Here is a 13,708-nt window from a genome sequence, read left to right as displayed (position 1 = left end):
TCAGTTCAGCCCTGGCTTGCTCATATTTCGCACAGTACAGCAAAATATGTTTTATAGCAGTGTTTTTCAACCACTGTTCCGCGGCACACTAGTGTGCCTTGAGATGTTGCCTGGTGTGCCGTGGGAAAAATTGAAAAATTAAAAAAATTAAAAAATGAAGTATTTTATAATTTTTCATATTTCTGTTTACTTACTATTTCATAATAAAGTAATTATAAAATACTTTCTTTGTGTTTATTTGATTCCTATTCAAGAGAATTACTTTATATATAGTCAATAAAGGCACAGAGTTAATTTTTTTAACATTTTCTAATGGTGGTGTGCCTCGTGATTTTTTTCATGAAACAAGTGTGCCTTTGCCCAAAAAAGTTTGAAAAACACTGTTTTATAGAATTGATGTCTTGAGCATCGATGTTTTTTATACTTCATTTCAATTTCAAATCTTCGAAGGGTGTGTGTTTGCATGTCCCACTGACTCAGACTGCTGATTCCTCCCACTTAAAAAAAAAAAAAAATTAATGTGGGAATTAAGCAGCAGGAGCTTAACCCAACAGGGAGGCAGCGTGGAGCAGTGGAATAGGCTCCTGCCTTGCATGCTGAACGTCCCTGGTTCAATCCTTGACCTCTCCAGTTAAGAAGGTGGCGGGCGATAGGGAAAATACCCTTCCCTGCCAGAAAACCTGGGAGACCTGCTGCCAGTCCGAGAAGATAATAATGGGCTCCATGCACCAATAGTCTGGCGCAGTGCGAGGCATTTTTCACATAGCCACATATTTCCTCCCGCACATCTTTATTCCACCTTCCACCATTAGGTGGGGCTGGTGAATCATGCTTGGGTTCTGGATAAAGGCATGGCACAGAATTGGGCGAAAGAGGAAGGCAGAAATTAATTTTTTGCGGCTGACTTTTTCTCTTGCTTTTTGCCGGAGATCACTCACATCTCCTGGAATGCCGGGCTACGGGTGGAAGCAGCTCTCCGCCCATCTCTGGGTATCTCAGAGTTCACTGGCTCATCAAGACTTAACGTGAGTCAACAGTGTGATGCAGCAGCAAAAAAGGAAAAAGGTGGTGTGATAGGAATTTTGAGGTCTTAGATATATGTTCAGTGTTGATAAGTGTACCGACCAAGCACGTACATAGATCAGCACAGGAAGACCAACCTGGAACCATTTTTGATTCCCAAACTGACCAAATGTTTCCTCTGCAAGGTCAAAGGAAAATGGAAAAGCCTCCCCATTTTCTTTTCCTTCACAAATCCTGTCTTAAGGGTATGTCTGTGTATGAATAGGGTGAGCCTGTGACCTGACTCAGGAACTAAGTATTTATCATTACAAAGGACTGGCCAGGCTCCCCAGGGTATCCAATCAAGTAAGCATTAACAGGTAACCTGCCAGACAGAAGATAAACAACACACTCAGATTTCTGCTGTAGACTGCCCTTCCGTGATGTAGGTATGATGTCTCTGTGGGTGGTGGTCTTGAGCTACATCCCTTTTTGGGGATGAAAACGTCAAATCTTCACAAAGGCCAGCTATCCAGACTGGTCCTACGTGGGCCAGAAAAAAGCCAGGGAAGTCCCCAAATAGGAGTTCCATCACAGAAGGGGAAAGGAAAGAGGAAAGAGGGGATCAAGTTGATTCCAAGCCAAAGGGCAGGCGGAACAACTCTGTCTTACAGGCCCTGCGGAAAGAAATCAGATTCTACAGAGCCCTGGTCTCATGAGATAGAGCATTCCCTCAGACTGGGGCCAGTGTTGAAAAGGCCCTGGCTCTGGTTGAGGCTAATCTGACTTCCTTAGGGCCCCAGGACCTCGAGGGTGTTGCCATTTAGGGACCTCTAGAGGCTAGGACTCCAACCAGCGGCTTCAAGTTGCAGGACAGGAGATGTCAACTTCATCAGGAAGAACTTTCTGATGGGAAGAGGTGTTTGACAGGGGAACAGACTCCTTTGGAAGTTGGGCTCTCCTTCCTTGGAGGTTTCTAAGCAGAGGTTTGGTGACCATTGGTCAGGGATGCTCTAGCTGAGATTAATGTTTTGCAGGGGGTTGAACTAGATGACCCTCGGGGTCCCTTCTAACTCTTAAGTTTCTAAGTATCCATGAGGACTTGTCTCCTGGGTTAAAGGAACAGCCTTCATCTATACAACAGTGCGGTGTCGGGCAAGCTGGCACCTTCCAGATGTTTTGCACTACCTCTCCCGTCAGCCCCTGCCCAAACATCTGGAGGGCATCAACTTGGCCAAAGCTGCTATGCCGACTCTTACTTTTGCTTGGAATATACTCGGAGTCAAGTGTGGATTTCATGCTCTTTATTCAGCTCAGAGTAGTGAGGAATGGAAGTTCCCCCCAAATGTCTGCCTTATATACATTATTTACACAATGGGCCCCACGTGATTGGCTAATTCTGGGATTCTTATGTAGGCCAATCAGGTTGCGGATTCACTTCCACCTGGAGCTGGATTGGGTGGCTCCTGTGGACCAATCAGACTGCTGTATTCTGGGTCCCATTGTTCTGGGACCAATCAGACCGCTGCATTCTGAATCCTATTGTTCTAGGACCAATCAGACTGCTGCATTCTGGATCCTAGTGTTCTAGGACCAATCAGACTGCTGCATTTTGGATCCTATTCAACTCAGTACATAACAGCCGCCATGCCGACTCTTATTTTGCTTGGGGTTCTTTTCCAGGACCTTGAGTAATCTTTGCTTAGCCTCTGACTCATCCCAGAAATGCGTAAAACAACCCAGAGAGACTGAGGGCATCTCAGCAGCCTGGATGCCAATACCAGGTGGAAGCACGCAGGGGAGGCCACTCACCAGGTCAGCGTGAGAAGCACCTTTCTCCTGTTTCCTCCTCTTCATCTCGTCTTGGTAGAGCTGCAGGGACATGCCGTGGTCGCACTGGTGCCCTGTGCTGTGCTCCTGGAGGCGAGAGATACAAGGGAACCTAGCATCCAATTGGACCCGTGCAGTTGCTAGGCAACCCAGCAGGAGTTCAATCCCTGCTAATTTATAATCTGGCAGAATATTTGGATTATTTGATATGTACATGGGTAATTTGGAATGTTTAATGTGATTTGATTGGATTGTTAAAATGGAAAACTCAATAAAAATGATTTTTTAAATAAAGGAGTTCAATCCCTGCTCATCAGCCGATGAGCAGAAGGTTAAATCCTGCTTTCTGCAGCGATCAAGTAGGCACCCCAGTTCCCCACAGGATTGAACCCCGCTCATCAGCTGACATCACCCGCCCATCAGGGTGATGTCAGCTGACTGAGAGGTGAGCAATTTATTTTTTTAAAGGAGTCGCTGGCCACATTGGGTCAATATTGCAGCATCGGACCCTGGGCTCTCAAATTTCAGCGGCATCCTGTGCAATGCTAAAATCCCCCCCCCCACCTCTTGCACTCTGTTCTACAGCAATGTTCTGGCGCCCCCTGCAGCAAGGGGCACAGTGTGGCTGCAATGGTTGCGCTACTCAAAAAATGCCTGCAAACCAGTGGCTCCTCACTTCTGCGTCAGGTTACGGAGTAAAAGCTCCTTTCGGCCCTTGATTCAGGGGTCGGCAAACATTTTCAGCAGGGGGCTGGTCCACTGTCCCTCAGACCTTGTGGGGGGCCGGACTATATTTTGAAAAAAATAAAAATGAACGAATTCCTATGCCGCACCAATAACCCAGAGGTGCATTTTAAATAAAAGCACACATTCTACTCATGTAAAAACACCAGGCAGGCCCCACAAATAACCCAGAGATGCATTTTAAATAAAAGGGCACATTCTACTCATGTAAAAACATACTGATGCCTGGACCATCCGTGGGCCGGCTTGAGAAGGCGAATGAGCCGCATCCGGCCCCCGGGCCTTGGTTTGCCTACCCATGATTAAGGGCACTGTGGGCAGTGCCGAGCAGAAGGGGTGCCCAACTGAGAAGATCCGTAATTGAGAAGATCCATTTGTGGGCGCCAGGTTTTGGGCCAGGGTGCCATATTCCCCGTGATTGCCAAAGTGTCCCCTGCCCCTTTCCGTTCCTCCTCCCCACCGCTGCCAGCAGCTAGCAAGCGATAAACGACCAACGCACCTCGTCGTCGTCCGAGTGCCCCAGGAGGATGAAGAACTTTTCGAGGAGGAAGAAGAGGTAGAGGCCTCCCAGCACGGCCAGTAGCTTCCACAGGACATTGTGGCCCTCGGCTCCGTGGGAATCGTGGGAGTGGCCCTCGCCATGGGAATGAGAATGGAGACCCAGGAACTGCGGGCAAGAAAGCGGAGGCACACATTGATTTGGGGCGCAGGGCAGAAGCTTCTGAAAACCACACATCCCTGCCTTCGAAACATGCCGGTCTACAACTCGCATCCACACCAGCACCCATTGTGGCCATGCGATGCTGTCAGGAGAGCTGCCATGGTGGCTGGTGGGAGTTGTAGTATAGCACCGGGTGGAGGGCACCAGATCGGGAAAGGCTGAATTGCAAAAGGAGGGATTTATCATCACATGTGGTGGACTTGTAGTAAGGTAAAAGCTCACTGGCAAATGATATATAATCAGCCAAAGAAAGTGTTTAAAAGTACATTTGTGGAAAAACCCAGAGGCGTTTCTGTTAGGTATAGTAGGGAATGAGATCCTGAAAAGAGATGTAAAACTGTTTATGTATGCGACAACAGCAGCAAGAACTCTTTTAGCCCCAAAATGGAATCGCTAGAAGAGTGGCAGATGAAGATGATGGACTATGCAGAATTGGCAAGGCTGGCCGGGAAAATCGGAATCCATCGCGATCAAACTTTCCAAAAAGACTGGAGTAAATTTGTATAATATCTGAAGGACAATTGTAAACAATTAACAACGCTAGCAGGGTTGTTGTAAGAAAACTTGCAATGTTAAGGATTTGTACCTGTTTATATTCATAAAAAAAATTGTGATTAACGGAAGAAGTGAAACATAAATGGGATAATGTACAAATGCTATGATGTAGGAGTGCATATATCCAGAGTGTGGGGGTCAGGTGGGATCGCAAAGAGGAATTATGAAATGTGAAGCAAGCCATTGTGTCCGCGATGAAAGCATTGCGTTGACTGGGTTTGATTCATTGACAATAATTTCTGATCACATCTCACAAGCCTTTCCACCTCTGACATTTGCGTTCTCTGCACCTGACAGGCACGTATAAGCATTCTAAATACACAGACCAGTTGCCGGTTGCTTCATCAGGCATCCTGGGTCATAAAGATGGTAGTTAGCTTTGATGTAGTTTAATCTTTAGGTAGGCCTTAAGGGCCAGGAAGAGAGTTCACAAGGAGATGGTAAATACTCTTTCCTTGCCATCCTTCCTTCTTTTCCTGCCTGTTTATGACCTGAATGCATTCCTCTAGTCCTGTTTTATTTACTCTCAGATATGCATGCACGCTCAAAGTAGTCTTTGTAGTTAACAGGATTTCTTCTGATCTGACTTTGTCCCACGTTTTTACATGCTCAGAAGAAATCTGATTGGTTCTTACGAACACTGTGTAAAAAGTTCTTTTGTGAATAAAATGACCTGGGCCGGGGGGTGCAGGAATTATTATTGGCACCCCTCGCAGAGTCTTGCTGGTCAAGCCTTGTGTGTATTTTATTAACCAGAGTCCAATCCTTGCTTTGGGAACACTATACTATGAGGCAATAATGAATTATGGAAACCAAAGAGACGGGAGGGAGGGAAGTCGAATCTCGATTGAGCAGATATGTAATGAGTATAAGAAGGATTTGTTTAAAGGTGATAAAATCGAAACTTAATAAAAAAAAATTAAGGGAAAGGTTGGATCGTGTGCACCTGCAAATGGATGCTCTTGCCAGCACACCTTGAGACACACCTGCCCAGAGAGCACAGCCTCAGCACAAACCAGAAACAGCCCCACCCGCCATGTGAACTGACCGTGGGGATGAGGTGCAGCATGGCATCCCCAGTGAGGGATCCCACTGCCAGGCTGACGAAGAGCTGGATCACGTACTGGTAGGCGCTGATGCAGGTGGTGCAGAGAAGAACCACGATGCCAAACAGGGCGCACAGGCAGATCAGCAGGGTTGCTAGCGAGCCGTAGATGTATTCTGGAAGAGGGGCAATGAGGAGTTGCGGGAAAGAGTTATACGTTTCAGAAGATGACATTGTACGTTTCTGGGCACAATTCAAAGTGTTGGTGCTGAGCTTTAAAGCCCTAAACGACCTCGGCCCAGTAGACCTGAAGGAGCGTCTCTACCCCGGACACCGGGGTCCATCTCCCGAGGGCCTTCTGGCGGTTCCCTCCCTGCAAGAAGTGAGGTTAAAGGGAACCAGGCAGAAGGCCTTCTTGGTGGTGGCACCCACCCTGTGGAACGCCCTCCCACCAGACGTCAAAGAGAAGAACAACTACCAGAATTTTAGAAGACATCTGAAGGCAGCCCTGTTTAGGGAAGCTTTTAATATTCGATGAATTATTGTATTTTAATATTTTGCTGGAAGCCGACCTGAGTGGCTGGGGAAACCCAGCCAGATGGGTGGGGTATAAATAATAAATTATTATTATTATATTAATATCATCATCGTCTTAAACTATTTGCCTAACATATGGGACGTGACTATTGATCAGCGTAAACTGATTCTCCGGGCCCTTACATCTGCAAGAAGATCGATATTAATATATTGGAAGGATAAAGATATTGCTCCCTTTGGATGAATGGATAGATGGCAGGACATCTCTTGCAACCCATGAAGACATCGCTGTCAGAGGAAGATTATGCTATTATCAAAACCATTGTGAACCACGAACCAACCTATACTTGAGGGAAACAATAAGCTTATCTGCTTAAACACCTACTAAGCCCGGCCTTGGCTGGGGAGGGCGGGGTATCAATAACAATTATTATTATTATTGCTATTATTATTATTACTACTACTACTACATAGTTATATAACTTTTTATTGTTATTTTGTTATTGTTGTTTTCCTCTGCCTTTTAAAATGTTTTTTATATATCCTTTTTCTTTTCCCCTTTTATTTCATATTGACTTTAACTCACTGTAATACTCTCAATAAAATTAAGAAAAGAATGACACAGGGGGAAAGAAGTCTGTCGAAGCACTGCTGGGCAGAGAGGCATGGAGGCCATTGGGAAGGTTTAGCTTAGGATGAGAGGAAAAAGTCAGAAGTGATGTGACAGAAGTTTATAAAATTATGCGTGGCACGGAGAAAGCGGATGAAGTCTTTCTCCCTCTTTCCTAATTCTAGAACTCGTGGGCATCCAATGCTGAAAGTCAGAAGATGCAGGAAAGATAAAATCATGCCGTGCAGTTTTAAACTGCGGAACTCACTGCCACAGGATGCAGTGATGTGCACCAACACTGTTGCTGGAAACCACAGGAGGGTTCCTGCCCCTTGTGGGAGGAAGTACCACAGTCTTAACTATGCATCGTGTTAAGAAATGCTTTCTTTTATTCATCACGAAGTCCGCAAGCAAGACCAGGACTCTCCCCGCTTGCAATTCCCAGCTGCCGGAAGAAGAGCAGAGCCAATGTGGAAGTGGAATATCTTTTAGCCCCTTCCATGGCATGGCTCTCTCAACAGCTGTCAGCTACTGGGCGTCCTACGCAGAAGCAGCCTTAGGACCTCAAGCCCAGACCTTTAACTGGACAGGTTCCTACAGGACTCAGAAATTTGTTTTCTAATTGGCTTAAGAGACCAGTTCCTTTTTTAGGGTGCGTGGACTCACTCTGCGCAGTGGTGAGCCGCCCGTCAGCAGGGGCGTTCCGGGGGGCAGAGCAGGCTTTGCTCAGCTGTTGCTGCACCAGCGCTGGGCTCACGCGGCTGAAATCAGGGCTGGAGATTCCTATGTTTTCGTCGATCCCGTAAATCTCAAACAGGTCACTGGGGCTGAGGCAGACCTGGAAATAAAGACATGCCCCCCAGATGAGTGAGCCACAAGGAGATCCCAAGGAGACTAGGGTTGCCAGTTCTTCATATGCCTCGTTCAGCCTGGACACTGAGGTCCAGTGCCGAGGGCCTTCTGGCAGTTCCCTCCCTGCGAGAAGTGAGGTTACAGGGAACCAGACAGAGGGCCTTCTCGGTGGTGGCACCCGCCCTGTGGAACACCCTCCCACCAGATGTCAAAGAGAAAAACAACTACCAGACTTTTAGAAGACATCTGAAGGCAGCCCTGTTTAGGGAAGCTTTTAATGTTTAATAGGTTATTGTATTTTAGTGTTCTGTTGGAAGCCTCCCAGAGTGGCTGGGGAAACCCAGCCAGACGGGCGGGGTATAAATAAATAAATAAATAAATAAATAAATAAAATAATAATAATTATAAATGGCCCCTAGCACCATGCCTTTCACATCCATGTGATCTGTAGCCATTGGAACCAGGTGATTCCTGTTATGTGTTCCGTGGTCTGTGTTTGCCTGAGCTTGAGTCTGGACTAAGGATTCTGAGCTCCTGTGTTCTGATTCGATACATGATGTCCAGTCACAGAACATTTCACTATTTGGGCCTCTGCCATTGCCCCTTGAACTCTGAGTTGTGATTCGCAGCTTGGAAGTTTAGATAGCCAATCACACTAGGAATGGGAGTGGCCCAGGCTTTCAGGAATGTATATAAGCAGTTGCTTTGCCCCTGTTTCCCAGTTATGTAGTTCAATAAAGGTTCTTGCTGTTATCACTGTGCCATGCCTTGTGGGAACCACCTACACTTCAATTCTAGAACCACAGAATTGGTTGGAAGGGACCCAAGGGGTCATCCAGCCCAGCCCCCTGCAATGAAGGAATTCTGTGACGCTTGACACGGCAAAGAGGTTCCCTTGCTAATTTCTACAGGTCAGCTGGCCTTGAATGGCATAGGAGCACTGCCAGACCAGCTTTTGTTTTCTGGTCAGATGGCAATCCTAATGGACAGACACACAAATGCACACTGCTGCCTGACAAAAACACAGCTAGAATCAGAGTCCTGTTCTCAGTTTCTTGTCTAAGCGCTGATGAAACACATGGAGTGGGAAAAGAATTTCCTCATCACCCTCTGGGCTCTGCCCTTCATGAGAAAATCACCTGTTCCCAACATCACATGATGTATGGAGGGCAAGGCAACATCCCTCTCCTCTTCCACACCATGTGGAAATTAATTCGGTTTTTATTTAAAAGCATTTTTGTGCCAGCTTTCATCACGTCAGACCTTCACCAGACTTTTAAGTCAAATTCTCCTTTCCCCTGTGGAACATGAAGAGAAGGAGGGAGTCCTGGACGAGGGACGGGAAACTAACGAGCAACGTGATCATAGCAGATCCATAGGTGCCAACTCCCTGGGTGCCCGGGCACCCACACAATTCCCCATGAAGGGGCCAGGCACCCATAAATTTTGTTGCCAGGGCCATGCACGCTGCATGGCACCCACAGATCTGGGCACCCATGGTTGCAGGACCAAGCTGGCAGATCCTACCCTTGAACCACCAAGCGGTTTCTCTCTTTAGAGGTTTGTGATGGGACAGAAAATGCTCCTCACCGTATCCCAGACGTTCGCGTCCTGCTCTCCCGTTCCAGGCAGACTCCGCCTTCCCCGGGCCATGTTCTTTTCCGTTCCGTTTCTAGGGTGGTCTATTTCATCGCCATGGTGGTGGTCAGTGTCATTGCCGTGGTGATGGTCTTCGTGACCCTCGTGGTCACCATGATCGTGAGGGTGATCGTGCGTGGCGCCCTCGTGCGCATGGTCATGGTGGCTGCCAAGCGCGTGGTCGTCGTGAGGGTGCTCGTGCCCAGGTTCCCCGTGGCTGTGTCCTGCGTGGGACGCCTCAGGACCCACTTTGAGCTGCTCCATCAGTCTGGTCAAGCCTGTTGCAAACACAGAAGAGGCCCTGATCTCACCAGATGCCCTCAGGATCTGCCAGGTGGATTTACCACCAACCCAACTCCTGGAACTCTTTGCACGCTCTCTATCAAAGACTTACGGAGCTGGTGGCAGCAGCAGCACCAGCTGCCAAGGACTTTCAGGTTCATAGTCTTCAGCTGCGATCCTAACCCCCGCTTACCGGGGAATAAGGCCCATTGAATTCAAGAGGACTTATTTCTCGGTGGACATGGATTAGAGAGACTGCACTGTAAATTTCTCAATAGCACTCTCACAGAGTCCCCAGCTGAGCTTTTGACATTTGTCTGTTGCATTTTGTAGCTACGCCACACCCAGGTGTATTTCCAAAGATGGATTGTAACTCACTCTACGTGGGGCTGCCCTTGAGACTGACCCAGAAACTCCAGCGGGTGCAGAATGCCGCGGCGAGGCTTCTTACGGGGTCCTCACTGCGGGATCACATTCACCCAGTGCTATACCAGCTGCACTGGCTCCCGGTGGAGTACAGGATCAGGTTCAAGGTGAAGGTTTTAACCTTTAAAGCCCTATACGGCCTAGGACCCTCGTACCTATGGGACCGCTTCTCCTGGTATGTCTCACGGAGGACCTTGCGGTCTTCAAACAAAAACATCTTGGAGGTCCCAGGCCACAGGGAATTTAGGCTGGCCTCAACCAGAGCCAGGGCTTTTTTGGCCGTGGCCCCGATCTGGTGGAACGCTCTGTCACAAGAGACTAGGGCCATGCGGGACCTGACATCTTTCCGCAGGGCCTGCAAGACAGAGCTTGCACTTCATGCACCACAGAGCCTAGGACTTGCTGATCAGAAGGTCAGCGGTTTGAATCCCTGCTATGGGGTGAGCTCCTGTTGCTCGGTCCCTGCTCCTGCCAACCTAGCAGTTCGAAAGCACGTCAAAGTGCAAGTAGATAAATAGGTACCACTCCGGCGGGAAGGTAAATGGCGTTTCCGTGTGCTGCTCTGGTTCGCCAGAAGTGGCTTAGTCATGCTGGCCACACGACCCGGAAGCTGTACGCCGGCTCCCTCGGCCAGTAAAGCGAGAGGAGCGCCGCAACCCCAGAGTCGGCCACGACTGGACCTAATGGTCAGGGGTCCCTTTACCTTTACCTAAATTTACTTCTAATGGTTTATATAATAAACCCTATCAAATTCAAAACACAAACAATAAAAACCAGTGGGATGAAATTACCTGCCAAGGTGAGGTTGTGGGTCTTGTTGCCGTAGAGCCCAAAGATGTACTCCACAAAGTAGTGTTCTGGGGGGAGGGCATGGAAGCAGCCCCCCGCCAGGGCATGGTAGGCAACAGCTGCCAGCACCCGCCCAGCTGGCTCCGAGGCTACTCGATTGGAGATCTGTGCACTGCTCTCCAGGATCTGGTCCACTCCTGCGCAGGGCTGGGAAGGAGAGGAGAGCAGGTCAGGCGACAGGCTGAGCCTCTGAGGCTGCTCAGCCGAGCAATTTATTTCACAGGATCCTAGAATTTTAGAGCTGCAAGGGACCCCAGGGGGCATCTAGTCCAACCCGCTGCAACGCAGGAATCACAGCTACTTATTTGTGCTTTATTTCGTAAGCCATGGCTTCAGAATGTCTAGAGATGTACTTAATTTAATGGCGAGACAGAGGAATAACAGCGGGTGGCAGTGGAGAAGCAGAGGATGTGAAAAGGGAACGGAAGTGTGGGAGTTTAGCGATGGGAGCAATAAGAAAAGCCTGTGTGTCTTGAGGCTTTTTTGTCTTAGTAATGAGGACTAGAAAGTTGGCCTTGTCATATTTAACTAGCTTTTAACTGCTCCCACCTAGAACTTTCTCAATTTCGGTCTTCTTCCTCTTCCTTGCTAACAAAGGCCAGATGATTAACAGTAGAGAAGATTAGAGTTGCCAGCTCTCCCCTCCTTAATTATAGTGTGACAGACAGATATCCAACAGGTAAAACTTTACCCCATCAGGAAAAGACAGGAAAAGCTTTCGCTGTCTAATTTCCATGCCACCGTGCAGCTCTCACAAGCACTGGAGGCAAGGAGGTAATGGCAGGGCAAGGGGAATGCTAGCATTTTAATTATGGTTTTCCTTTAACGGGCATCACCATTTATCAGGAAATTTGTCTTGGCAGCATCTCTCAAAAACATTTGGCCTGGCCAGGTGAGAGTTGTAATCCAAAACACCTGAAACTCAACAACGTGGGGAAGACTGGTCTGTACATTAAGCTACACATTAATGATAAACTTATTAAAATTTTACAGTGTACAGAGAAATGTTTTGCTCTGTATCACAACCCTAAAACTCACGGACACCCCATAAAATGGAATATTGTCCGATTCAGGGCAGACGAAAGGAAGGCCTTTGTCCCACTGCACCCAGTTAACCTGTGGAACTCCCTGCCACAGTAGGCAGGGATGTCCACCAATCTAGATGGTTTTAAAAGAGGGTCAGACAAATTAATGGAGGAGGAGGGCTATCGATGGCTCCACAGTCAATGCTCCTGAATCCCAGTTTCTGGAAACCCCAGGAGGGGAGAGTTGCCCTAGTGTTCAAATTCTGCTTGCTGGTTTCCCATCAGGTGATCTGGTTGGCCACTGTGAGAACAGGAGGCTGGGCTGGACACGCTGATGTTGGATTTTTCAGCTATTTTAAAAAGAGGCTGCATTTTAAATTGCATTTTGACCTGTATTTTAAATTCCCCCCTTTCCTCCCCCCTCTATTTCCCCCCTATTATGTTTTTGTTGTTGTTGTTGTTTAGTCGTGTCCAACTCTTCGTGACCCCCTGGACAAGAGCACGCCAGGCACTCCTGTCTTCCACTGCCTCCCGCAGTTTGGTCAAACTCATGCTTCGAGAACACTGTCCCACCATCTCGTCCTTCATCGTCCCCTTCTCCCTCCATCTTTCCCAGCATCAGGGTCTTTTCCAGGGAGTCTTCTCTTCTCATGAGGTGGCCAAAGTACTGGAGCCTCAGCTTCAGGATCTGTCCTTCCAGGGAGCACTCAGGGCTGATTTCCTTCAGAATGGAGAGGTTTGATCTTCTTGCAGTCCATGGGACTCTCAAGAGTCTCCAGCACCAGAATTCAAAAGCATCCATTCTTCAGCAATCAGCCTTCTTGATGGTCCAGCTCTCACTTCCATACATCACTACTGGGAAAACCAGAGCTTTAACTATACGGACCTTTGTTGGCAAGGTGATGTCTCTGCTTTTTAAGATGCTGTCTAGGTTTGCCATCGCCTTTCTCCCAAGAAGCAGGCGTCTTTTAATTTCATAATAATCCAGTAGGCTCCTCCTTATGTTCTTAATCCAGAATTGGGATGGGAGTAGATTCTGCCAGCAGATCCTTTCCCAGGTGTTACCTCTCTTAGGGCCCTCATATTTACGGGACCGCCTCTCCTGGTCTGCCCCGCAGAGGACCTTAAGGTCCATGAATAACCATAGTTTAGAGGTCCCGGGCCCTAAAGAAGTCAGACTGTCCTCCCCCAGGGCCAGGGCCTTTTCAGTGATGGCTCCGACCTGGTGGAATGCTCTGTCCCACGAGACCAGGGCCCTTCAGGATTTAACCTCCTTCCGCAGGCCTGTAAGACAGAGCTATTTCGTCTGGCCTTTAATTTGAATTCAGCCTGATCTTTTATTTCCCTTGCCTCCCCTTTTATGAAGATCACCCACTCTGAGACCCCACAGCTAATTCTCCCCTGGTCTCCTCGCTGGCCCAAGTAGGATCAATTCAGCCAGCTAGCCCTGGGGATTATCTAATGCTTATTTCCCCAAAATTGATTTTTGAATTTTATTGTTATTCATGTTTTCATACTGTATTTTATGCTGCTTATGCAATTAAGTGTTTTAAATTTGTTGTTAGCCAACCTGATCCTGGTTTTTTAACCGG

General features: G+C 47.9%; 1 protein-coding gene across 1 annotated transcript in view; it reads right to left on the bottom strand.

Moving 5' to 3' along the window:
* SLC39A4 (solute carrier family 39 member 4) overlaps positions 1–13,708 on the bottom strand; it is a 40,153-nt gene that overhangs the window by 13,441 nt on the left and 13,004 nt on the right. The window contains exons 3-8 of the mRNA XM_081918787.1: positions 11,034–11,238; positions 9,487–9,812; positions 7,711–7,882; positions 5,901–6,073; positions 4,076–4,243; positions 2,815–2,919 (exon numbers count right to left, since the gene is read on the bottom strand). Of these exons, the coding sequence (XP_081774913.1) occupies positions 2,815–2,919; positions 4,076–4,243; positions 5,901–6,073; positions 7,711–7,882; positions 9,487–9,812; positions 11,034–11,238 (1,149 nt within the window). The remainder of the gene's footprint in view (positions 1–2,814; positions 2,920–4,075; positions 4,244–5,900; positions 6,074–7,710; positions 7,883–9,486; positions 9,813–11,033; positions 11,239–13,708) is intronic.

The sequence above is a fragment of the Podarcis melisellensis genome, assembly GCF_964234715.1.
Source record: "Podarcis melisellensis genome assembly, chromosome: 7".
In the NCBI taxonomy this organism is placed as follows: Eukaryota; Metazoa; Chordata; class Lepidosauria; order Squamata; family Lacertidae; genus Podarcis; species Podarcis melisellensis.
This window is presented reverse-complemented; position numbering and strand designations above follow the sequence as displayed.